The sequence below is a fragment of the Canis aureus genome, chromosome 13 (assembly GCF_053574225.1).
Source record: "Canis aureus isolate CA01 chromosome 13, VMU_Caureus_v.1.0, whole genome shotgun sequence".
In the NCBI taxonomy this organism is placed as follows: domain Eukaryota; kingdom Metazoa; phylum Chordata; class Mammalia; order Carnivora; family Canidae; genus Canis; species Canis aureus.
Genome location: NC_135623.1, coordinates 14,708,930 through 14,735,809, shown reverse-complemented (window position 1 = coordinate 14,735,809; position 26,880 = coordinate 14,708,930). Strand labels below are relative to the sequence as shown.

Sequence of the window (26,880 nt, the reverse complement as noted above, 5' to 3'; positions counted from 1 at the left end):
GAGCCGACCTCGTGTGGAGCCGGGGCTTGGACTCACACGGACCCGCCCCGTCTACCAGTCGCCGCTGCCTTTGGGCCGGACGTCATTATCGTGAGGACCAGGGGGGCTAACACACCACGGCCCTTTGCGCGGCGCCGGCACAGAGCCAGAGCGTAATAAACGTGGTTTTCCCTGTCTCCGTGGGGAGGGGGCTCGGGGGAGATGGGGCGACGCTGGGCGCTGGTTCACGGGCACCCGCCTGGGGCCGGGCCTCAGTTCTTTCCTGTGGGTCGTCTCGTTTAACCTCGACAACCTCGTTCTGGGTCACGGGCGCGGGAGGCAGTTGGGGGAGGCCTGAGTGGGGTCTTTGTGACTGAGGAGCGGGGGTCCCACGGGGGCACGTCCTCGGACGCGGGGAGGCGGCCGGCGCCGACCCCAAGCTCGTGCCTGGAGCCCCTGGGGCGGTCTGGGGTTCCCGCCACCGGTTGAGGGTCGCCGGCCGGGGCAGGAGGGCGGGTGCCTGAGGGGAGGCTGCGGCCTGGGGTCCCCGCTGGGAACCACCCCACGAGAGGGACCGGCCTTTGCAGAAAAAGGGACCCTTCGGGAGAGCGCCCGGGCTGCTTTCAAACGGGGCCAAAGTGCTCAGGGCCCACACCCGGAGGGAGCTGCCAAGGAGCGGGGGCGCCTCTGGGTGTGGGGCCGGGCCCGCAGGGGGGCATCGGCCTGCCGAGTAGGGCTCCCCAGGGGCGCGCAGGCTGGGCCCCCAGGGAGGCGTCACGGTGGGAAGAGACAACTTTCAACCAGCGCCACAACGCAAATAGTGGAAATATGGTGAGAATTACTAAGACATTCACGTTATTAAGGTAGGAAGGACGGTGCCCAGCACTTTGGAACAGTTTTGTGTCCGGTCACTGCTCAGCTCCTTGCAAACCCGGTGTCCCCAGCAGCTGTGGTGGCTTCGGTGAGGCCCGGTGACCCGGAGGCCCGGTAACAGGGGCTTGTGCTGTTAGTAACAACTTCAGGGGAACGTTCGCCTGAGGGGAGACAGGAGAACCCTAGCCTAGGGAGTTCAGGGCGCCTAACGGAGGGATTTTGAGAAAAGCAAGGAGTTGGATTTCCTCAAAGGGCTGGGACCATAGGCAGCTGGGCCTGCTCCATAGCAGTGCCTTAGTGGGACAAGCGGCCCCTCTGGGAACAGGTCTTTTCACGAAGGAACACCTGGGGTGAGGGGTCAGCGTCCAGCTCCACGGGCCCTGCAGGGTGTAAGTGGAGTACGAGGGCCCGTCGGGCGGGGAGAACTATTTGCACCTGTCGTAAATCAGGAGGCCTCCGTGGGAGGACCCACCAAGTCACAGAGGTAAACGTGAGCGAGAGACGGATTGCACACACCCAGAGCTGACGCCTCGGGCCCGGCACGCAATCGGACCACCTCCCGGGGCGGGGCTGCGTGTCCGCTGCCCTTGTGCCTCGCTTCCCCCAGCAAGGGAAATCCTGAGAAGGGGGCCCCTAAGGAGGGCAGCGGGCCCGTCACAGAGACGGCTGCTGCTGCAGCGCTGGCCTGGGTCTGGGAAGCCTCAGCGGATGTGAGGGGCGGAGGCCAGGGCCCCGTGGAGGCGGGGAGGGCTCTTCCATGGGGAGGAGTCAGTGAGGCCCGCGGCCTCGGCCGACGACGCTCCCAGGGTGTATCACAGGGGCCCACGGTGAGTGAGGTCTGGCCCCACTGCGTGGACCCAGTGGGCGGGCCCCCAGGAAGCTGTCCTGGTTCTGGTGGTGGGGTCGTCAGTACTCGCACCGATGCAACAGGAAGCGTCTTCGGGGAGCACCTGGGCCTGTGCGAGCTGGGCTCTCCGGGGTCGAACTGCATCCCTCAACCAGATGCACATGTTGGGGTCCCAACCCCTGGCACCTGAATGGGGCCTTATTTGGAGAGAGGATCTTGCCGTTTCACCTGATGGCAATGAGGTCATCGGGGGGGGGGGGGAGCCCTCACCCAACATGACTGCTGTCCTTGTAAAAAGGGGAAACTTGGGGACATACAGGGATCTGAAGCCAGAGATGGGGGTGATATTTCCATTAGCCAAGGAGTTCAGACGGCCAGCAACCCCCAGGAGCAAGGACAGAGGCCTGGAGAGTGTTCCTGCGGCCTCCAAGCGGTGAGAGGACCAACACGTGTTGCCCCAGCGCCGCAGCCCCCTGGGGCGGGGGGGGGGGGCCAGGGAAGGAGACGCTGACCCCAAGCATGGGTCCGAGTCTCTCCCGTGACGGGATGCGGCGGCTGAGGTGTCACCACGTGCCAGCCCCCGCGGCCCGTCCCGGCCTCTGTCCCCGTCCTCTGGGGTGTGGCCCATTACCCCAAGGAGGCCGGCGCCGTTGGATCCAGAGCACAGCCGCTCCCCCCCTCCCCCCCGCCGAGCTGTCCCAGGTGTGGCAAGCGCAGCCACGCTGCCTCAGTTCCACCGGAGGCGGGAGGCGGCGGTGCCTGGGTCACTGGGCCGTGGAATACCCTTGAGGCTCTCCCGAAACCAGCGGCCCAGACCCTCGGCCCGTGTCCATCTCTGACAAGGCCAAAGGTCAGGGCATCATGTATACACTTACATAGGAAACACAACAAAAAAAGTCATGAAACAGGACACATTTTCACAGGTATGTGGAACATATGTGTGGCAACGCATGGGAAAGATCTGGAAAGATCATGTCAAAACAACAGTAACAACTTGAGGGGAATAAGCCCAGGTGCGGAGGCTGTGGACAGAGAAAGCTTGACCTTGTCTGTGATGCTTTGATTTCTTCCTTCCTTCCCTTTGTCCTTCCTCCCTCCACCCCCTCTTCCTTTTTAACAAGGTGAGTGTGTTTGCAAACTATTAATATAATTAAAAATTAACTTTCAAAAAGAAAATTACAAAGGCGGTATTTATAGTACGATGCCATTTTGATTGAAATGAAATAATAATAATAGCTGCATCAATCTACGTACGGGAAAAATGGGGAATGCAAACTTAAAAGTTGGTATCTCTGCACAAGGTGCAGTTGGAGATGGGATGACAGGAAAACTTTGACTTTCTACGGCGGACTTACAAAAATCCCTGTAGTGTTCTAATTTTTTATAAGCATGTATTAGATTGGAAAAAAAGTTCAAAATCATGCAAGAAAAAAAAAAGTCAGTGGAAGGCTCTGGAAGGACAGGTTAGAACAAATGGTTCAGTCCGTCGCACTAGGAAGGCATCCGAGGGGCAGGCCGGCCCCCCACCCTGGATGGGGCACCACCTGCATGGCCACAGGCGACGGCCCCTCACACAGGGAAAGCCTGAGGTGAGGGAGCACAGAGCTTGTTCCGGGAAAAAAACGTGCCCGGAGGAGCGGGGGCCATCACGTATTCCCCTTAGCAAGCAGAGCCCCGGAGAGCATGGCAGGCGCCCTCAGTGGGGTCGATGGGCTGGTCTCATCCGAAGGCTCTGCGGGAGCCCCGGGGCGGCGACCAGAGTCCTCTGTCGTGTGACGGGAGCCGCTCGCTGAGGGTGATGGGGCTTCACACAGTCGGCCGAGGAAGGCTGAGGGCAAGGGGTGGCGGGACGCTGGGGACAACCCCTGGGGGCTGGGCCTGGATGGGGGGCTCCAGTGGTGCTGTTGGGCCTTAACCCTGGGAAAGGCTGGTCAAAGGGGGTTGGGCACCTTCACGGAGCCGGAGGGACCTGCCGCCGAAGGGGAGCCCTCCTCCCTGGGAGCCCCCGCTGCCCCTCGGCCCCCCGAGTTCCCTCTCCCGCACGTGGAGGGCAGAGCAGATGGGTAGGAGAGGGGGTGGACGGCAGCAAGCGGGCCCTCGCGGCGCTCACCCTGATACTCCAGCTTGAATCCTGGCCGGTTCTGGGAGTGGTCGCTGTGGAAATACACGGTGGTCTCGTGGGACGTGGAGAGGAGCGCGCCCGGGAGCTCGCTGCCGCTGAACCTGCCCATCATGCGGCTGGTCTCGTGGGGGCCGTTCCGGATCTCGATGAAGTCGTGGTTGGGCTCAGTGGAGAAGTTCAGGAACTGGATGTGAGCTCCTGGCAGCGAGACAGAGGCAGACAGTGCCCCAAGCCACACAGTCCTGCGGGGAACGCGCGGCCTGGCCTCCTGGAAGCTTCTCCCACCGGGCCTCGCGCGTCCCCACCACCTACGTCCCGCCCAACCGAGATTCGCGGAACCGCGGTCTGGAAGCCACCGTCCTGTCCGGGCTTTTGTCTTGAGGCAGGACTGAACTTAAAAATGTGCTATTCGAGTCTTCCATGTTCTGTCTCCCTTTCTGATTTTTCCTACCCATTTCTACTCCTAACTCTGGGAAACGAACTAGGGGTGGTGGAAGGGGAGGAGGGTGGGGGGTGGGGGTGACTGGGTGGTGGACATAGAGAGGGGCACTTGAGGGGATGAGCACTGGGTGTTATTCTATATGTTGGCAAATTGAACACCAATAAAAAATAAATTTATTATTTAAAAAAATAATAAATAAAAATTAAAAGTTTTCTAAAAAAATGTGTTATTTGCTCAGAATGAAGGGCTTCGGTCATTCCACATGGCTCTCCATCCCCATCCCCACCCCGATTTTATTTTTTTGAAAACAAAGCTCGGCGCCAACGCTTGGTTTGTAGTTCACAGGCCTACTCTCGGCACAAAGACAGCTCTGCTAAAACGAACGTTTCACTGAAAAATAACTGTATCCACTCAAAAGACTTGAGCTTCGGTGCTGCTGTCTTCTAGAATACTTACGGCAATTCAGAAAGCAGAAAAGCACGTTGTCAATGAAGTTTACACTCTGGGATCTTAACTGGGTTAATCGAGATCTCCTAACAACCCGAGAAGCTAAACAGATCTCCTCGAGCCCTTAACGTACATGATAATGCACGATGCAAAGTGGAGGTGGAAGGGATTTGCTTTCTGGTGAGATTTCTCAAAATTAAGATTATTATTAAAAATGATGTGGAAGAAATACATTCACCGAGCAGAGGAAAGTGTGCATTAGGCTAGTTGTGAAAGTCTGATTGCAAAGTAGTAGGTGCTCCCATAATTCTAACTTTTGCATTAAAAAATGAGAATAGTCACCGATGCCCTAATAATATTGACTGAGCATCCACCACGCGTCAGGGCTGTGCTGGGCACCGCGCGGGGGGCACCGTCTGGCAGGTCCTCGTCTTCACGGGGGCCAAATGGTCACTGAGGACTGGGCTGGGGTGGTTATCTCCGCTGGGTGGACTCACAGATGGACTTTAATCCCTAAAAATTTCTCTAATTTGCATAGAATGGGGATTTAAGTGTGATTTTTTTCATCTAATTATTTAAATAAAATAAAGGCTGCTAACACTGAAGACCCTCCGTGTCTCCTGCTGTCCCATCTGAGGGTCACTCACAGAATGGGGAGATACCTCCCCAGTCCATGTTTTTAGATTCCCAAATGTGTGTCGGATTTGTCTCATTTATGTAAATGTTCTACCATACAGTTGTCTAAACTCTTTAATTCAATATTGTGCTTTTCGGGGTCTACCCTTGCTGATACAAGGAGCAAGCTCATTGGTTCGACTACACAGTAATCGATCTCATTTTGTGAATGATGCAGCCGCGCTACATATGACCCTATTAGCGACCATGCAGGTCGTCTCCAAAGTGCGGGCAGCCCTGGCCCAGCACTCAGCCCCCATTGCCGCAGCCCTGTGACCAGCATGTTCACCAGGGGCCCCCACAAGCCTCGGGGTGTGCGGAGAACGGGGTGCCACTGCTGCCATCGCCGGGGTTCCTCATGGCCGCCTCGGGCCCCGGCCCGCGGCCAGGAGTCGCCCAAAAGCAAGGCCTCGGTGACTGGCCTGTGCAGACGCCGGGAAGCGGCCGCGTCTGAGGCGGGGAGAGCTCTGGGGGCTGCACACTGGGACCGACGAGGACGGCGGCCTAACTCCTACTCAAACTCTTTTCCTTTGGTGTCTGTGCTTCCTCCATCCCTCCATCACTGAGCGTCTTGGGGCCCATGGCTGCATCTGCAGCCCGAGGGGCTCCTGGCTCCCCTTCCCCAATCTCTAAAATCGGGAGTTTCCCAAGGCTGCCAAAGTCCTCCTCGTGTTGTACCCTGGTCATCCATGCCCTGGGTCCCCCGAAAGGTGCTAAATAAGAGACTCCATCTTGGGCAGCCCGGGTGGCTCAGCAGTTTCCACCGCCTGCAACCCAGGGCGTGACCCCGGGGTCCTGGAATCGAGTCCCACGTCGGGCTCCCTGCATGGAGCCTGCTTCTCCCTCTGCGTGTGTCTCTGTCTCTTTCTCTCTCTCTGTGTGTCTCTCATGAATAAATAAATAATTTTTTTTTTAAAGGGAGTCTCCATCCTTTGAGGGTCACCAGCCCCTCTCCTCCACTCAGGACATTTGTGAAGGAGACCAGTTGGCTCCCTTTCTCCTGGAAGCCCCTTCTCCTTCAGAAGACCCAATCGGGCTGCAGAGTAAAGAATAAACATCAGGCTCTTTCATTCCTGAGGTCATGGACAGAGAGGTCCTAGGAGGCAGGAGGTCCTAGGGGCAGGGACACCCCAAGGACCCACCGTCCCCAGGAGCAGAGCAGTGACTCAGGCAAGGCGACCAATTGGTTCCTTGTCAACACACCTTTTATCTCCTCAACAGAGATATTGAGTTATATTCCCGGTCAGGAATGAATCAGCAACAGTTAGACTTTGTGCCCACACCCCACCAACCCCCGTGCCTGGAATACTCCATCTCCACCAAAAGAAAAAAAAAAAAGTCCTCCCACTCCTTAAGATGAGCCCTAAATGTGCATCTAAAAAATGCAAACTCAAAAAAAAAAAATAAATAAATAAAAAATGCAAACTCGAGGGGGGGCACTTGGCGGGATGAGCACTGGGCGTTATGCTCTATGTTGCCAAATTGAACTCCAATAAAAAAAAAATTTAAAAAAATGCGAACTCTGAATCGTGTCGACCTTGGCTATGTAATTTAATTAGGATGAGAAATCGGATGTTGAAGTTAAAAGCACAAGTCGAGGTCCAGCCTCTGCGAGAGCCTCTTTCTTTTTCAACCGTCCCTGGGTGATTTCTCATCCCGCGGTCCTGCATCCCAGCTCACTACCCAGGTAATAGTAGCCACGATCCCTGAGGTCGTTTCTCCCGTATTTTATGTTCATTCCCAGCGTTCTTAACTCGTCCTCGCCACCGTGGGGGCAGAGCACGCTGCGGGCACGCCGAAGGGTCGCCCGGGCCCGGGCGTGTAGACTTACCAAAGCCCACGGGCAGGGCTATCTTCCAGGAGCAGTCCATGTTGCTGGGGTAGTTGCCGGGGAAGCCGGGGCTCAGGATCACGCCCTCCATCTCCTCCACTGCACCCCCACACTGCGCTGTGATGGGGACAGAAGGCGGAGGGTGAGGACGCACGCGGGACAGCGCGGGGGCCGCGCCAGCATTCGGATGCTCCCTTAGGGCAGCGGTTTCTGTCCCTTTCTCAAGCCATAAACCCCTTTGAGAATCCAAAGGAACCAACGGCTCACCCGCCCTGACGGAGCGCCCGTGTGGGCGAAGCTGAGTCGGGGCAGGGCTGCTCAGGTCGGGGCGCTGGCGTCCACAAGCCCGGGCCGTGGCTCTTGGCCTCGGCCAAGTGTGACCTTCTAGCCCCAAACCTCCCTCCATCACCGTCCCATCAACTCTTCCGAGACTAAAGAAAAAGGACAGAGGTGGGGGCTGGTGTGCATGGGTCCTCACCCTGCCAGGGACCCCCTCCGCCCCTGATCTTTGCCCTCAGCCACGGGAACCATGATTAGCGTTCCTCGGGGGGCCAGCTGTGCGGGGCTGGGGCATCTGATGGGCCGGCCCAGGTGACCTGAGAGTCACTAAAGAGGCAGGGCTGGAGCCCGAGTCCAGCCTGGTCAGGGGACACCAACTCTGTTCTTTCATAGCTTCCAGGGAACGGTCATGTGAGCTGGTTTTGGGGGACGGAGAGAGATGGAGGGGAGGGGTGTGTGGGGTCTCAGCGGAGGCATCCTGGGGACTGGGTGACATGCGGACCTGAGAGCGATGGTGCCTGGGTTGGGGGGGCTCCGGCCCAGGTCAGACCCACCGCCTGGGACACAACCCCAACACTGTCACTTCCTGGGCGAGTTCCAAACCTTGCGTACCTGCTTCCCCTGCCTATGCAGTGGAGCTGATCCGGGCACCTACGTCCCTGGGCGGCACCTACGTCCCCGGGCAGCACCTACGTCAGTATCCCTGACAATGGGGACCAGTGCACGCAGTGCCGCGGTGGCCCAGTGGCAGCTGTGCTGTTAGCAGCAGCTGCGGTTAACACGGGTGGCTTCCTCGGCAAGAATTTTGGGATACAGAGCGGGTGGGGGGTGGGGTGCCTCCTTGGCCTGACCGGTCACGTCTGTGACCGCGGGGCGGTGACCAGAGCCCGCCTCCGGTGAGCCCCAGGAGGGAAATGCCATTGTGCCCTAGGGATGCTTCATCCACGCACTTGGCCGCGCATCCCAGGGTCGGCGGGCATCCACCCTGACAGTGCCCGTCACTTTGTAACTGTAAAAGCCTCGGGTTTCCCTTTGCAAAAACGGAGGCAACGGTACCCCCAAGAGGCGCCGTGTGTAAACCTGTGGCGCCAGGCCTTGCCCACAGTGGACGCCCAGTAAATGGGGCGTCCCCCTGCCCCACGCTTAGCACACGCTCCTGGGACCCTGCGGTCCCTGCGTCCACGGCTCGCTTCTCCGGCGCTTAGCACGAGGTGAGAAACCCAACCAAGCTAAGCCCGTGCTGCACACATGCCTCCCCTGCCCCCGTTTCTCTGCTAGTGGATTTTGTCTGTCTGTCCCCTGGAGCGTCGCAGGGGAAGGGGCCTCAACTGCCCAAAGGGTCCAGCGGGGCTGTGGGCTCTTCTGTGGGATCAGGACAATGGCCAAGCCCCCGTGGCTTCCGGGCTGGTGGGGGCCGGCTTGCAGGGTGGCGCCAGGCTTGGGTGCGGGCTGCACACCCCCGAGCGGGCTGGCGCGGCCCGGGCCCCGCGGGAAGGGGTCGGAGGGGCTGAGCCCGGGCTCTCTTACCGATGCAGAGCGGCGGAGGGTAGTTCCAGCGGCGCACGGTCCCCGGCATGCAGGAGATGTGCGCATGGCCCTGGAGGGACGGGGACAGGGGTGGGCCGGAGCTGAAGTGTCCTCGTCGCCCCCCCCCCACAAGCTCCCTGGATGCCTTCAGAGGAAGGGTAGGCTCCCCGGAGTGCAGCCACACTGGAGCTTCGTGGGGACACGTCCCGGGGCCTGAGAGGCCTGTCCTGTCCTGTGCGGCCCGCGGGCCCTGCGTCTCGGGGGACACCCGCCTGGGCCTGGGGCCGGGGACATACCTGGAGGGCATATCCCGGCTCGCACTGGAAGGAGACCACATCATTCACCAGGTAGCGCTCGCCGGCCTTCACCCCGTTACTGGGCACCGTGGGCTCCGGGCAGCTGCTCAGGCCCACCGCTGGGGACATAGACACACACATGGGACAGGGTGACGGCAGGCCCGGGTCAGGGCGGTGGGACGGGCTCCGGTCACCCTGTGCCCGTGGCGGGAGGTGGGTGGCCCCGGGCTCAGTGCAGGCCTCCGGGGGCGGGGCGCGGGGGAGATGCCCCGACCTGGCTCCTGGCCACCCGCACCCCAGACCCCACTTCCCTCCATCCTCCCGGCCCTAAGAAGACGATTCCTCCGGCAATGGAGTTGGGAGAGGGGAATGACAGGTGCGGAGGAAGGGGGGGCCCTCGGGGTCACTCGGATGCTCGGAAGGCCCCGCTCTCCGGGACACGCTGTGCAGAAAAACGTTGGCCAGTGGACGGGACTCTGCTGCCTTATTTCTCCTGCTGTGTCCCTGAGCTCCTTTCTGGGGGTGACACCGGGGGTCCTCACACCTGGCCCCCCATGATCGGCCCGGGCTCACCGCCGGCCTCCAGCCTCGCCGCCCTGGGCACACCCTGCGCGTCTGCGTCCCTCAGTCACGGACGTCCCTACTCGGCACCTCCAAGTGGGTTCCTGTCGAGTGTTTCAGTCTTCCCCCTCACGGAACATCCCCGGACCTCACGCGCCGCCCCGAGCCCTTCCAGAATCACCCTAGGGACTCCCCAACGCTCTTGCATTCTCCCAGCTTGAGTCTCTCAATTCACCTGCAGTTACTGGATCTTCATTATCCGCCCAGCGCCGTGCGCAGGGCTGTGCGAGGACCCGGCCCCTCCTCCTGTCGCCGTCATCACCGCAGCGGCACTTAGGGAGACCCCCCCCCCCAGCGGGGCCGGGGAGACGGGCCGCAGGTGTCGTGTCAGCCTTGAAGGAGGTCCTCGTGCCCCACGCCCCGGGCGAGGACGAAGAGACGTGTGCCCCGTGGCCACGGAGCTGGGACTCAGGCCAAGCGCAGCCTGACCGCAGGTCTGTGCGGGTGGAGGACACACAGGCCACCCGGCCCGGCTCCACGCCCCTCGTCCCCTGGAATCCTCCTCAAGTAGCTTTGGATCCCTCCTGAGGGTGGAGAACTCACAGTGGGTGGGCGGGCGGGCAGCACCTCCTGGCTGGGACTTCGTGCCTCCCCTGTGCCCAGCTGGGGCCCGTCCGCAGCTACAGACGCCGCAGGGCCCCTAACTCAGATGCAGTAAAACTTGCTAAGGGCGTCCGTGTGCCCGGCGGCTGGTGGCCTGCAGCTGACAGTGCCGTGTTCCGGGGACGGGCGCTGGGTCTGCCCCAGGCACCTCCAGCTCCCAGGGCTTGGGACGGGGCAGCCTGGGCCCGGGTCCCCCGGTGGATGCCTCTGGCAGCCCTCCCAGCAGACCCAGGCCCCTCGGGAGAGGCAGGCTCCCTGGGGAAGCTGCGGCTGCATGTACTGCATGGAGCAGGGGTGTGGGGAGGGCTGGGTGGCCCGGGCCACCAACCAGTGGCCCCATCCTCTTGTGCAGCAGCTGGTGCATCGTCACTGCACCTTGGAGCCGGGCGTCGACATGTACACCAGGTAACTACGTGCACCACGTAACTACGTGTGCTTTTTCCTTCCAAGAAAAAGCCTCATGTAACAAAGTGTGTGACTCTTACGTGCACGCTTGCTGAGTTTTGACAAATGCCTGCACCTGCACGACTCAGACCTACCGGAACTGCAGAACACCGCTGACTCTAGGAGGTCCCTGTGCCCCTCTCAGAGAATTCCTGCTGTACAGGTGCCTTTTTTTTTTTTTTTTTTTTGACAGAGTGAGAGCGAGTGCGCTCCTGCAAGCAGGGGTCGGCAGGGGCGGAGGGCGAGGGCATCTTGAGCAGGCTCCATGCAGAGGGGAGCACGACACGGGGCTCGATCTCGAGACCCTGAGATCATGACCTGAGCCGCCATCGAGGGTTGGACATTTAACTGATGGAGCCACCCGGGCACCCCTTGCATGTCCTCTTGAGAAGTGAACGCGATTCCCAGGAGCGAAGGCCTTTTGGGCCTGTGAGTCCACAAGTGTCGGCAGCGGGGCGAAGACCTCAAGGGCAGGACGGGAGCCATCACCACGCTGAATCTGAAGGACGTCCCCTGGCTGTCCTCCCGGCTGCTTCTCCCCCTGCCTCCCACTTAGCGGGTGCCCGCGGCGCGGCAGCCCGAGACCTACTTCCCCAGGTGGTGGCGGCGACAGAGGGAGGAGGCGCGGGGGGAAAGGAAGGGAAAGCAAGCGTGAAAGAACATGGTAGGAGGAAAAGGTGGAATGGGGAGAAACGTGAACCCCAAGAGAGAAACCGAGGAAGTCCATTCCCGTTTCTCGTAGAGCGCGGCATGGCTTTATTTAAGCCGGGCTGGCGACAGGGGAAGATTTCTTATATTATCCCCGGCGATCTACTGCTTTCAAAACCATATTGTTCCATTTTCGTGGCACTAAATCAGCATCGAGGGAGTCACAGCAGTAGATACGACTCTCGGACCTTCAAGACCGTTTGCCTCTACAGTTAATCCTTCCCTTCCATACCCTCTTTGCAGATAGATGCTCGAATATTAAGAGAACGGTCGTTTTTAGCAAAAGACAAAGATGGTTTTGGCTCCTAGGAGTTCCAGCGACTTCTGTTTTCCCTCAGCACTTCCCACCAAGACAGGACAATGCTCGATAAGCATCGGGGGGCGACCACTTAGTTCCCTTGAACGACAGCGACCACAGCAAACCGAGGAGAGGCGGGTTTTTTTCTTTGGGGGGGGCGGGGAATGAGGCAGCAAAATGATGAAGAGATTTAGGAAGGAAGTATATCTTTGGAAGAGGAAAGGAAAGAGAAGATTCTTAGGAATGTTTAAGGGCTCGAATGACAACGCTGGAAAAGGGAACAGAACTAGAGAACGGAGAGAAAGGGTAAAAGGAAAAGCGTGAATTATTCAAGAAAGACGGCGCGCTTTACTCCACCAGCGAGGGAAGCCTTTGAGGTCTGCGGGGAGGAAGGTCTTGGGGTCCCTGTCCTACCCTCTGCCCCTCCGGGTCTTCGCTTCGGGCTGTCCTAGGCCTGCTGCCCTGTGCACACTTCCGCGCTCTCAGGCCACGAGCATCCTGGGGCCTGGCTGATAATCCTTTCCCGACCATCGACCATCGGGGCAGAGCTCGTTGTTCAGAGCCCAGCCCAGCATCTGCACAACATCCAGCGCTGCCCCCAACCCAGCTCTAGTGCCAAGTGGGACCACCCTCGGCAAGGGCCCGTGTTGTCCCAGACGCTAAGCCAACCACACCTTCCCGTATTTCTTACTCCTCGCCCGACCCTAGCTCCAGCATCCCTTCCGTAAGGTCTCGCTTGGCTGGGTTCAGCGCCCCCTCTTCTCTCCTTGCTTAGCGTATGGGGTTGCATGCAAATGATTCCCGCCCTGTCCGTCCACCTCCCTGGACTCTGTGTTTGTCTCTGTCCTGGGGGTGCCTAGCACAGGGTTGCCACACTCCTGCATGACCTCCACCTCTTCACCTGCCCAGGTACAAGTGACCACTCTGTCCCCTGGGACTACAGCTCCAGCACCTGGGGCATCGCCAGGGCCCCTGCAACACTGTGACGCGCCTCTCCGTCCACGCGTCTGCTTCTCTTCCATGGACTCGGGGGATGCTCACTGCTCCGGACCTTGCCCAGTCCCAGCAAAGCCCAGCACAGCACCCGACACACCGTGAACACCCCACAGCTACCTGCTGGATGAGCGTATAACAAGTACCTCCGTTCACCTATTCCTTCCCGCTCTCAGAAGGGATGGGGACGACACACTCGCCCAGGATGAAACAGGCCCCCCCACAACCTCTGCTCTTTTGCCCCACTGGGCACCTCCACAAGCCCTTTTCCTTCTAATAGTTTTTCATCGTGGACGCTTCGGGACGCTGGAAGCCAAGATGTAAGGTTTCAAGGGTGGAGGGAGAAATCTGGTGCAAGAGGAGTGAAGTTCCTCATGAGGACAAGGCTGTGGCATCACCGGGGGTTGGAGAGGACATGTTGTAGGACTGGAGGACGGCGCCTGCATTTCTGCACATCCCCAATTCTCTACCGGACCTAAATCAAAGATGGGGCTCCCCTCCCATTCCTGGTGTGGACACGGGTGGGTGTGCCCAGGTGTCTGAGTTCAATGAGACTCGGGGGTGAGACTCCTGCCCCCCACCCTCCCCGGCTGTGCAGGCCTGAAGACTTTCAGACCTTCTCTGAACTTTGGCAACCTCATCTAGGCCTGTGGGTGGAGAATGCACAGCCCCAGGAGGCCCCCGCCCACCGCAGGTCCTTGGCACCTGTCTGTCCCACCCCGAGCCCTGAACACAGCCGAGACTGTGGATCCTCACTTTTGTATTCCAAGTGGAAGCCGGCTGCCGACACGCTGATATCTGAGTAGAAATGAAGGTAGAGCTGGTTGGAGGTACTGTTCAGAAGGGCAGGCACGGTTGTTCCTAGGGCAAGGAAACAGGGACCATTCACGCTTGGCCACCCCGGCCCTCGATTTCCTTCCCATTTCTCTGGTTTTTGCTACCTGCTGATATTCTGCTCCCAAGGCCCTCAAATGTCCCCAGTTATCGTACTCGCCAGGTGACAAACGAGCCCCTCCCCTCCCCAGGATGCAGGGTGTTCTTCAGCGGCTGAGGGTAGAGGAGACCTCAAGCTGTCTGCAGAGTGAGCAGTGGCAGAGGGGGGTGGGGGGCGGGGGCCACGGGCAGCGGGGAGTTTGGTGCCCTACCAGCCATCTTCAGATAACTGACAGGTGTGATTCTCTGGGCAGTGCAGGCAGTGTAGACCGTTTATATGGTCACACGACTCCCTTTCCTATCTTGGCAACATGGAACCCTGAAGCCTGGGCACCCAGATAATTGCCCCGGCCACACTCAGCGAGCACTCTGCCCCTGGAATGGGGAACGGTGTGGCCACTGTGGAAAACAGCGTGTCGGTTCCTCGTACGACGTGGAAATTCCACAGCGAGGTATATGCCCAAGGGGATCAAAACCATGTCCTGCAGAAACTGCTACGTGAATGCTTATAGCAGCATCGTTCACAACGAGCCCACAGTGTCCATCACCTGCCGGATGGGCAAGTGAAGCCTGGTCTCTCCACATGGTGATGTGTCGGCGCTCGTTACAACATGGTGGGCCTTGAAAAATTAGGCGGAGGGAAAGAAGCCAGACCCAGGAGCCCGCCTATTGTAGGATCCCACTTATATGGGATTTCCAGAACCAGCAGATCTATGAAGACGGTACGGAGGCTGCCAAGGGATGGGGGCGTGGGGCGCCAGGGGGCATGCAAACGAGCACCTGGCTTCCTTCGGGGGAAATGACAGCGTCGGGCGCTGGACAGCAGTGAGAGTTCCAGACTCTCGTGAATATACTAAAACCGCTGAACTGTACACTCGCTTTTCACCGTAGCGTTATTATTGTCGTTTGATGCCTGAGCTACGATCGACATGCAACACTGTGTTAGTTGCCGGAGCGCGACGTGCGGACCCAGACTTGTGTGTATGGCGACGCCGTCACCGAAATGAGCCCCGGTGACGCCTGTGGATCGTACACTTTAAAATGATGAGTTCTGTGGCCGGTGAACCACATGTCGGTGGTGATCATGGAGGGGACGATAATGAAGTCCACCCCCCGCCCTGAGCGGAGGTCCCTGGAAGCCCCGCCTCACCTGAGAAGCTCCCCAGCATGGTCACGGTGTTGTCCGCACCATCAAACACCTCCAGAGAGTCCCAGTTCTGCTCTGTGACAAAACTGATGACTTGAATCTGGGAAGGCAGAGGGATCGAAGTGTCGCTTAGGCGGCCTGTGTCCGTCTGCCTGTCCTGCTGTCCCTCCTTCTCCATTCATGTAGTTGATTCCATTACCGAGCACCCTCGCCTGGGCTGACACTGTGCTAGGTCCTCCCACTGACAGTACCCAGCCGTCCCTACCCCCGGTGACCTCATCTGTCCAGTGGGGACGACAGATGTCCAACGAAGGCCCCCGTCCCATCCCTCCAATGTTCCTTGGGTTTCCCTACCTTCCTGTCCCGACTGCACCAGACATCCTGCAGGGACGACCCGGGAACCCACTCCCGGCCAGACCTGCCCACCTCGAGCCCCCGTTGCCACCCCTCTGTTGGCCTTGGAGGCTCTAACCGCCTCCATGCTGCCACCCAGCTCCAGGGCCTTCTCCACTCGCCTCTTACCACTGGTCCCCAGTCTGCTCCCATGGCCCAGGCTGCTGTACGGGGTGCCTGGGGCATCTGGGGCGTCTCCATGCCTCATCTGCTTGCTTCTTCCCCTTTCCTGCAATGCCCCCTCTCCTACCACCCATAACCTGGAGGAAAGCAGCTTTCAAGCCATCTGAAAACATCTTCTCTGACTCTTCCCCGATCTCTGTATTTCATTCAGTCCAGATGTTTCCTCCTCTGGCCTTCCCTGACAGCCCGAGCCCGGGACACCCCCGCTCTTTCCCGAGTTACCCGCTCTCTCTTCACACCCCTGGAAGCTTCTGGGCCTTGAGCTGTTGTGTTTTTCTGCTTGTGGACCTCACCTCCACATCTGGCCCGAGGGGCAGGGACTGGCTGGAATGTCTCCTCCAGGCCACTGCCTGCCTGGGCCTCCCCGAGCCCCTACCTGGATACCAGCGCCTTCAGGGACCATGATCTTCCACACGCAGTTGAGGCTGTTGAGGTAGGGCTCTGGGAAGCCGGGGGACAGGATGGTGCCCCTGCGCTCCGTGAGGTTGCCTCCGCACGGCACTGAGGGGGAGGCAGTTCTGATCAGAGGGTCCTCCTGCTTGTCTCTGGTCCCCCAGGGGAGCCTCCCCCAGCACTCCTCCCTTGCTGGCGGTTGGCTTCTCCCGTAGGCCCCCATCCCCGCTCTTCCCATGGCTGCTGTCCCTACAATCTTCCTCCCAGGCCTCCCTCCCCAAGCACCCCAGCTCCTCCTGACTGTCCTCACACCCAAGACACCCCACCTAAGTTGCTCTGGGGAGCAGGGCCTGCTGTTGGGTCTCCCCGGAGTCCCGGTGGCTCAGGTACTCACCCACGCAGGTGGGCGCTGACACATTCCACTGGGCCAAGGCCCCGGGGACAGGGAGGCACTCGATTTCTGGGGACCCCTGCAGGGCATAGCCGGAGTTGCAATCGAAGCGGACGACGGCTCCCACTGAGAAGTCACTGCCCAGCCTCTTGCCATAGCGGGGTTCCGGCACGGAGCTGCATTGTGTGGCGCTGGTTCGGGGCACCGCTGCAGGGAACAAGGCTATTGAGGGGCAGCCTCACGCTGGTGGAAACCGGCCCGGGGATGAACACACAATGGTACCAGAGACGGTTTGGATGGGACCCCTGGGCGCCCTCTCCCAGGGCAAGGGGGGGATTTTCCAGGACAAAGCCCATTTTACTGAAATAGAGTTGGACATGCATTGCTGCAGCACAGCTTCTGAAACCACCATGGGAGGCCGACTTTAGGCCCAGCTGTGTTCTGCTTTCCCATGATACCCTTCGACTATCAGTGTCCACGTCCCTTTGCAAGGAGAATGGCCATTCTTCTTCCCATCACCCTGCCTCTGGCCCCTTTCCCCAAGTGCCTTAGGGCTGCCGAGGGCTCCACTCTCATGACCTGAGTCTGAACTCCCTCCCCCACCATCCCCACGGCAGACAGGATGCTTCAACCCAGGCCCCAGGGCCCAGATTATGGCAGTCCCTGTGGCAGGGGATGCACGGGGACATGCCTAGAATGGGCCCTGCAAAGGGGGGTTCTAGACACGGAGGGGCTAGGGCCTGTAGAGAAAAGCCAGGGCCTTTGGGACTTAGCCTTCAAGGCCCACGAATAAGGTAATGGACACTATTCACCTGATTGGCGCCAACTACTGTCCCAGCTAGAAAGTGGCAGAGCTGGGATTCAAAGCTACATCCACCTTAATCCCCAGTCTCTGTTTTCCCCACACCTTTACTGTGCTCTGCAGAGAAAACCAAACTCCAGGGGACAGGGCCTAGGGGTGAGGCCTAGGCTGGTCATCCCAATGCCATCAGGACTGTGCCAGAGAGCGGTGGAGGGCAAGGGTGGAACCAGCCTTCCGTGTCAGATTTCTTTCCTCATTTGACCCAGAATTTGGTCTAAGAATTGTCTGTTGAGCAAATGAATATCTAAATTCAACTGAATTTCAAAGAACTGCCCTATACATCATAACTGCTCTCCAGCACCCTAAGACTGAGGCCCAGATCAGCAGTCAAAGGTCTCTGTTCCTTTGTCGGGGAGTCACTCACACCTCTCACATCCACTTGCTGCATTACCTTGGTACACAAAGTGGAAACCTCTGGCTGGTGCTTGGCCTTTGGCGCTGAACTTAATGAGAACTTGATTGGAGGTGGCCAGGGGCAGTGATTCTCCTGCCGAGAAAAGGGGCGAGGACGAGAGGAAGATAATGAGTCTAGCAGTCAGTCCAGCAGAGAAAATCCTGGCCAGGCAGGAGGGGCTGCCCGTACCCCCCACAGCAATTCCTCCCATGTCTCAGGCCTTCCTGAAATAAAACCTACCATTTTTACTACACTTTATAGTTTAAAGTTTGCAGAAGGCTCTAGCATCCATGGTCTTACCTTGACCCATGGACATTGTGAGGTTGGCATGATGAGAGTTCAATGCCCCATGGTATAGGTCAAGAAAGAGATGATCAGAAAGATTAAATGACCTTCCCAGAAAGGAGAAAGCTTCCAGACATATGTTGACTCACGAGGATGGGGTATTACCAAACTGACTGGTGGTTTACTTGGAAAACGGACATTAAAAAGAAAAAAATGGCACCAGCTTCTAGGAAAGAGGGTGATGTGAATATCTGAGAGTAAGTGGCCCTTCCCAGATGCTGCAAAATGATAGGTAACCACAGCAACGGTATAACTTATTGTTCTCACTAGGACACTTCTGAGAGTCAAAGGGCATGTTATGTTGGGACAACCAAATGAAAGCTGGGGCTGTCACAAGCAAAGCAAGATGTACTGCCACCCAGCCAAAAACACACAAATTGGGGAAAACTGCAGGGGCACAGGATGCCTTTCTATCAGGAGATAACGTTCTCTCTTCTACTTGATGCGGTACAGACGGACAAGGGTAAGGACAGCACCAACTGGACCTACAGCTGTGAAGTGCAGTCCTACCTCTCATCACTTTCTTGAGGCAGCCAAGGCAACATGGCTTGCCAGGCAGGGACATGGCCGCTCTGCACGCTGACCCTCCACAGTTTTAGGGATCCCTGGGATGGAGAGTGACCCCATTATCATAAGGGAAGTTGGGGTTGTGGGCAGCCAGGCTAAGTCTTCACTGCAGTGGGGCTGGAGTTGGGACCAGCCAAGGAGCCACTGGGAAGCAGACCTGGTATCCACCCGTGCTTCTAGAAAGCACATGTGACTCTACTGGCCACAGGCAGCAGAGAGTGTTACACAGCACGCTATTTACAAGTGACCCAGATGGCTGAGCCTGGCTAGGAATCATTGCCCCAGATAATTTCTGGCTGCGAAGGCAAAAAGAAACTCATGAAGCAAAAGCCTCTCCTTATTATCACCACTATAGTTGGATGTACACAGACCTCCCTCTCCACGGACAAGCACATAGTAAAATCCCTGGACAAAAGACAAGCTCCCCAAGTTTTAACAGTGAAGACCACTCAGAAATCAAAGCAAACATTTTTATGTGGACTATAAAAAAAGGACAGGCAAGAATCTGAGAAGATTTTCAACTGTGGTTGTCACAAGATTAGATCCAGCATTACATCATGAAGTCAGAGAGGCCAGGCGTGCCAAAGGAACTTCTGAAATCAATAAAGCCTTCAAAAATGAGAAGCACTGGTACATGGCAGCTGGATTCTGCAGACAATGAACAGAAAAGTGGCGATTAAATTTGGGAAATTCTTTCAGAATCCACAGGAAAAGGATAAAGAGATGAAAATAATGAGAGAAACCACATACGACCTGGAAGATAGATCAAAGGAACTCCAATAATCATACATCAAGAATTCCAGAGAGAGAGAAGGCAGGAGAGATTGAAGAAGAAAGTGTTTATGAAAAAAATAACTTTCCTGAGCTTGAGAGAGACTTGAGGTTCAGACTAAAATGGTTCTCCAAGTGCCAGGTGTAATTAATGAAAAGAGATTTCTGCTGCAACGTAAAAGTGGGCTTTTAAATTTTAAATATAAAAATAGAAAAAAATGAAAGGCACCCAGGGAGAAAAGAACAGGTTACCTACAAGGATAAAGACTCCACTTGTTGGCGATATTAGCTGTTGGAATGAGGTGGAGCAGCTGCTGCAGTTTTGAATGAAGTTTGTAACCCGTAATTTGATTTACAGTCAAGCTGTCATTTATATGATACGTCAAAGGAAAGGCATACTCATCCAAGCAAGGTGACAAAGAGTACTGCAGTGATGAGCCTACTAAAAAAATGAATGGAAGTAGGGAAATCTCAGGGAGAAAGACAACCAGGAAAATATAGTTAAACCCAAACAGTTATTGTCAACGAGATAGCAAAAACTAAATGCAAGTATAAACACTTATTCTCGGGGGGAAGAAGTCCATAATTTACAAAGAATTACTAAGAACATTAATATGATAGTTGAAATACACACAAGAAAAGCCCTGGCAGTGAGAAATGGGTCAGATATGAATGGAAAAGCAAGAAAGCAAAAGCAAAACAAAAGAGACAAAAACTCAAAAAGACAAAACCAGATGACAGATATCAGCCCAAGTGTAAAATCAGTAAACTTCCTCTGAAAAGAAAAAGATTCAGAGAAAATGAGGAAAAAAAATCTATCAGGCCAACACAGATGCAAAAATGGTCGGAAGCAGAAGACTACAAAGTATCACAGTTGTGGCGGGATCTTTAAATCCACAACATCCCTGATCACTGACGTATTAAACAGAAAAACAAAGTCGAGACTGTCCTGTCCTCAAGCTTCTCTTCCCCCTTCAACACGCCTCTGGGATGGGGACACAGCAGTCCCACCAGCATCAGGGGCTCCTCATCTGCGTTTCTCTAAATGAGGATAACAGATGATCTGAGGATATTGATATTATATCTACAGGTTCCATCCATCCACCCCTCTGTCCTTCCATCCCTCCATCCCTCCCTACTTCTTTCTGTCCATTGGTCCTTTACGTCTACATCGGTACCTGTATCTATATCCACATTTACATATACAGGTCCTGAATGTACCTCTTTGTTTCTGCCTGTGTCTATACTCTGGATCTGTAGCTAAACTTCTACCTCTAGCTATCTTGAAAATCAAGAGATTTAGACCAAGTATTATACCCAAGAGACCCTGACTCACACTGTTGGCTGAGTGTGCATATGTGGGGTGTTGCTATCAGAAAGTCATTTCATCGAGTACCACTGATAAAAGAGTTGAATAATAAAATTGAGTAAGATTGGTCTAATGGCCATTACAAAGCTAATTCAATCCTAACAATAGCTCTAGGAGGCAGAGGCTTGCCTGTCTGCATTTTACAGCTGCGTGAACTGCAGCTCAGAGCGGTCAAGTTCAGAGCCCAGAGGCATCTAGCGGCGAGGGGGAAGGGCTGAGATCAGGGGCCAGGCAGGGAGGGCTGGGCCACAGCTTGGGTCACTCTGTGGCCTCTCAACCCTGCAGAGAACACACTCGCTTCTTAGATATTTAAAGAAATTTTAAAAAGTATCTTTGGCTACTGAGTGGACCTCATTTAATCCCCAGAGCAGAAAGGATTCAGGCTCTGTTCTCTCACCACATGGCAATAAAATGAGAAATCAACACAAAGGTTTAAATGTAACAAGAACAAAATGTAGGTTCCTGGAGGAGAAGAAGAGGCAGCCTTAAAGGACTTGGGCAAAAAAGAGGAAAGCATGATGACAGATTAGTTAGAGGGTATGGAGGACAAGAGTGCATGTCGATGCTCCTAGCAGGAAGCCCGACCCCTGCTCAGAGGGGACTCCACGCACACTCTACAAGAAAAATAACAAAGCTCTTAGCTAAGGAGTTAGCACAAGAAGAGCAACATAATCTGAAGAATAATAGGAAGAGAGACATTATGAAATAAACCCAGAAGTTAATTAATTAAAAAATAACAAAGTCCACAGAAGAATTGAGAAGTGGAAGCAATAAAAAAAAAAAAAAATACAAATGAAATGAAACAACACAAAGCCTCTGGTCAGGATGGGAAAAGGGGAGGCATGAAAACACGGCCCTCAGCCTGTAAAGGCAGGGGGTCAGAGCTGCTAACACAAAGGAGATTAGATAGCATCAGAGCATATGATATAACCTATGCTGCTGAGCTTAAAATAATTACGAAATGGGCTTTTTAGTAAAATATAGAATATCCATGTTGATATCAAGGTAATATGCTTGAATAGACCAATAACCATGGAAGAAAATAAAAGGAAAAAACACAGAAAAGGAAGATATAAAATAATGAGACAAATTTATTTGCAGAAAATGCTTCTTGCCTAAAGGCCCAGGAGAAATCAGCTGGCAGTGTTAGCATTATTATGGAGGGCTCATCGACTCTACAAAATGACATCAAAATACCAGTCTTCTAATAGAGTAGAGCAAAGAGCAGCTAGAAAATATAATGGAGGGCAGGGGAGACCTGTTCACAGCAGCGACAAGAACAACAACAAAAATTGCCATGAAACATCTAGGAGTAAAGTTAACAGAAATCAAATATGGCCAAAGTGAAAATTAGAGGCCGTCTCCAGGGTTACAAAGGAGACGCATGGAGAGACATACCAAGTTCCTGGAAGGGAGACGGGTGACTGTCATAAAGCTGTGAGTTCTCCCCCAATTAATAAATTTAATGAAGTTTATGTGAAAATTCTATGCTATTTTTTTTTAACTTGACGAGATGTTTCTAGAAGTTATTCAGAAGAAATATCAACAAGAACAGCCACTAAAAATTCAAAAGAAAGAACAAATTTGGGGGTTGATACTACCATCTATTTAAAATTATCATAATATTAAACTCTTTCATAATCTTACACTAAACTTTTTGATACTGATACAAAAATAAACAGACACTTAAAGGCATGGATAAAAGCTCTAGAAACATATTCTTAGCTTCATAAAAATTTAATAGATGTAATCTTGAAAATTCTGTTAGGACAACCAACCCATCGACTAAATTTGGAAGAATGTACTTCGATTCCCTATACCAAATAACAAATCAAAATAAATTCCAAAGGCGTTAAAAGCAAAACAGACTGAAAAGAAGCAAAACACAGAATATTTACTCAATCAGCATAAAAGCAAAGGAGAAACTATAGAAGAAAGCATTGATAGATCTGATATCACGGGAAATTTAAATTCTCTGACATTCAAACACACCCTGAAGAAAATTAAATGGCAGATGATAAACTATCAGGGAAGGCTTTTTATAGAACATAATACAGACAGGAGGGTTTTATGGAACACGAGGGGTAAAGCTTGTAAGAATACAAAGTGCTCCTAAGTCAGTAAGAAGATACGTGCTAATAAAAATCAAAGGCAATTCACAGATTTAAAAAAAATTCACATGAGCCAATAATTAAATTATAAAAAGGTTAACCCAACTGGTAATAAAAAGAGGCAAATTAAGAAATGAGATACCATTTTCACTTTTCAAACTGATGATGTTTTCTTTCCTTAATCAGCTAGTCTTTGTGAGAATAAAGCATGCCCTCTTACTTGCTGGTGGTGAACAGAGTGAAAAGAACTTTCTAGAGGGATGTTTGCCATTTTGGCATATTTCAACACTGGGATTTTGAGAATTCTGTTAAAACAACTGGTTGACTAAATTTGAGAGGATATAGTTAGATTCCCATAAAAAGCCTTCAAGATCACACGTATCCTTTAAATTGGCAATTCTACTCCAGATAGTCCAAGGTAACAGTCAGATGTGTATGCATACGTACGCATAACACACTGAGTTACTACTACACACCCTAGAGTGAAAAATCAGGAACAGTCTCAAGGTTCAATAATAGAGAATTAGTTATATAACTGTTTTACATAAATTTTAAATAACTATATGATAGACCATTTTGCAGCATTTAAAAATCCTATTGCAGAATAAAATAATGACAGAAATGCTCACAACGAACATTTCAATAAAAATATATATATTGTTTTTTTCAATAAAATATGCAAAAGATTAAGTCTAAGTGGATATAAAGGTTGGGGTGGGGGAGGAAATCCACCCCATCTTTCAGTGGTTCTTTCTGGGAGGTTTTCATTTTAATTCTCCACACAGCTATTTTGTCTTGCCTCTAAGTTTTCTTCTGCATTGAAAATGCAGGACGCTTATAATTAGAAAATCATGTTGGGTCAAGAATAAAGGGAGTGGGTAATAAATACTACAGTGCCTGGGCGGTGGTGTAGACAGCCTGGGGCGGTAGTGTAGACAGCTGGGGGCGGGGGTGGCTCTCACATCCCCCTCCCCCTACAGTGCCCCTCCTCCAGCATCCCCCTTCCCCGTGCTCCGCCCCCCCTGCAGCCCCCTCCCCCTGCCCCCTTCCCCTGCAGCCCCTCCACCATGCCCCACCCACTCCTCCCCCCTCAGCCCCCTTCCCAGTGCCTCGCCCCCGCCCCCCTGCAGCCCCATCCCCATGCCCTGCTCCTGCCCCTGCAGCCCCCTCCACCCCCCTTCTCCGTGCCCCGCCCCTCCAGCCCCCCTCCCCCGTGCCCCGCCTGCTTCTCCCCCTATAGCCCCCCTTCCCCGCCCTCCCGCAGCCCCTCTTCCCCGTGCCACGCCCTCCCCTCCCCCTGCAACCCCCTCCCCCGTTCCCTCCCCCTGCAGCCCCTCCCCACCCCCCCCCCCCCCCCCCGCCTGCCCGCCTGCCTGGGTACCTGTGTGGGAGCCCGAGAGTGAGCTGAGGAGCCGGGCGTGAGGGCTGTGGCCGTCGTGCACCTCGACCACGTCATTGAGCGCCGTGTGGAAGAAGGCGAATTGCCCGAACACCACTGCGGGGGTGGTGCGGGGCCTCAGGACCGAGCGGGTCCCCGCGACTTCATGCTGAGCCCCTGGGGGGCCTCCTGCCCGCCCAGCCTGCTCCCCGTTTTGTCGCCTGCCCCCCCCACCCCCGCGGCTCCGGCCGGGCTTTGCAACCCCATGGATGACCCAAGAGTTGGGGTCCCAGCCGTCCTGCTGTCCCCGTCGCCCTGCCCGGGGCCCCCTGCCGACCCCGGGCTGCCCCCCGCGGCCCCCGGGGCCCTCCTCACAGCTGCACCAACAGGGCGTCGGGGCATCTGCCCACGGGCACCCTGGTTGGGGACGGAACCCCGTTCCTGTCCCGGGAGCCCACGCCAGACGGCGGGGCCTGGGACACGACTGACGGGGGCTGGGGCCCCGCAGGAGCCCACAAACCTACACCTGGACATCCCAAGATGTCCCAGCCCTACCGTAGTCCTTGGGCACGGTGACAAAATAGAGGCAGATCTGTCCGCTGGTGTAGTTCTGGGGGTAGTTGGGAGACAAGACCACTCCATCTGAACCCACGTACTGTCCCCCACACGGGGCTGCAAGAGACATGACACGGGTGACCCCCTAAACCTCTCAACTGCCACCCTCTGCTCGGCCTACCCTGATGCTCCTGAGGGCCCCCTGGGGGTGTCAGCTCTGGCCCCCCAATTACTACCACCGGCCTCAGCCCCCGAGGACCGTGTCCCCCTAGGCAGCCAGTGTTGCATGGGGACAGAACCAAGGATCCCTGAGTGACCCCGCGGCCTTCTGTTCCCACCCATGATGCCCAGTCCAGGGGGGGTCGCCCTGAGAGCCAGCCCCCATCACCAGGGCAAAGGACCCTGGCTCCTCAACCTGGGTGGCCACCCAGCCCTGAGGGGTGCGTTGCTGCACCCATGCCTCTCGCCAGGGTCTGAGGCTCCACTGGACCCCGTGGCCTCCACTGCTCATGTTGGCTGCTCATGACACTCGCCAGGTCACCACCCTCTGGCAGATGAGGCGGGTCTACGTGAACGGGCACTGTGACTGCGGGACACGCCTGCTGGAGTCTGTCGCTCAGGGGGAGGCCCACGTCCCGCCCCCTCTGCACCCCCACCTGTGCACACAGGTCGGGGCTTGTTCCACGCAGGCTTCCCATCGGGCCCCAGGACACAGCTGAGGGTGGAGGTGCCCTGGACCTCGTAGCCCCCGTGGCAGTAGTAGGTGACGGAGGAGCCCAGCTTCAGGTCGGAACCCACTCGTGTGCCATTCTTGATGGAACCGGGATCAAAACAGGACTCCCGTGGGTTTTCTGGGAAAAAAAGAAACACACGTGCCCGCAGAGGACCGGTCAGGGTGGAGCTCCAGGGTGCAGCACCCAGAGGAGACCCTGACCTCAGGGAGCGTGGATCCCAGGGTTGGGATGAGTGGTCCTTCTCCCTTGAGGCCTGAAAACATGCCTAAATCTGGGGCTGGAGCTTGTCTGGAGGAGCGAGCTGTGGCTCAGCGCGGGGCTCTTCATCGCCCTGAACTCACTGCTCCCCAGGGAGGCCCCTGCTGTCCGCATGCAGCAGGTGTGAGCGCAGGCCAGGCCCCGGAAGGACGCTGGGAGCCCCACTGCCAGCCCTGCACCAGCCGAGGCCTGACCAGGCTCCAGGTTGTGCACTGGGCTACTGGGCGCTCACGAGTTCACGGAAACAGTGCTTTCCTTCTACTCGACTTCTGCGCCACGTGCGTCTTCCCATTTAGGCATCGCAGCAGTGCCCGGGGCACCCACTGCGTCCGTCTGCACTGGACGAGAGCAAACTTGGTGTTGCCTGAGCAACCAGGAGCAGGGGCCGGGCCCACGTGCATGGAGTGGCCTCCCTTCTTGTTAGCTGGAGATCCCAAGCCACTCTCGGGAGCCAGTGCTCCTTGGTCCCCAGTGCCGCTTCTCGGGGGTGGAGGGCACTCAGGACACAGGTGAGGCTGGGCAGCATCAGGGACATGCCACGGAGCACCAGGGGTGTGGGGCAGGGTCCTGGAGGTCGGGGCGCACAGAGGTGCTGGCCGCGTTGCGGGAGGACCCAGAATCCAGACGGTGGAGTTGGGATGGAACAAGCCAGAAGAAAAGGGAGCTCAGTTCAGAGGTGGCAGCTCAGTGTGAGGAAGCTCCTGGGGCTTCCTGGGTGCCGGGGCCTCTCGCAGGGCCCATCCTGGAGGCCGCCACCGAGGCGCTGGCTCTGCTGCCCATCTCCTGGGTTGGTGTGGCCCATGGTCCCGCCCGGCCTGGCCGCTCCGACCCCCGATGCCTCATGCGGCCCTGCTCGGTCTCTGCAGCTACAGGTGCCGTCGTGCCACATAAGCCACTGCGTGAAGACCCTTCTGGCAGAGGACCCCTCAGAGTCTCCGCGTGGGCCCGGCTGTGTGCTGCCTGCAGCCCTCCACCAAGTCCGTCTCCTCTCTAAGCCCACCGGCCCTGCCCGGAATACGATGGGCCACGGGGAGACCCACCCGAGAATCACAAGGACACAGGCACCGTTGCCGTCCTATACTCTATCTGTCCTTGCAGATGACAGCAGGTC

At 56.0% G+C, this 26,880-nt stretch overlaps 1 protein-coding gene across 1 annotated transcript in view; it reads right to left on the bottom strand.

Annotated features, from left to right (window-relative positions):
- Positions 1-26,880, bottom strand: part of CSMD2 (CUB and Sushi multiple domains 2) — a 495,152-nt gene that overhangs the window by 96,102 nt on the left and 372,170 nt on the right. The window contains 12 exon segments of the mRNA XM_077844850.1: positions 3,810-4,019; positions 7,217-7,333; positions 9,023-9,092; positions 9,319-9,437; positions 13,742-13,846; positions 15,069-15,165; positions 16,018-16,142; positions 16,429-16,632; positions 17,679-17,774; positions 24,226-24,339; positions 24,778-24,894; positions 25,434-25,628. Of these exon segments, the coding sequence (XP_077700976.1) occupies positions 3,810-4,019; positions 7,217-7,333; positions 9,023-9,092; positions 9,319-9,437; positions 13,742-13,846; positions 15,069-15,165; positions 16,018-16,142; positions 16,429-16,632; positions 17,679-17,774; positions 24,226-24,339; positions 24,778-24,894; positions 25,434-25,628 (1,569 nt within the window).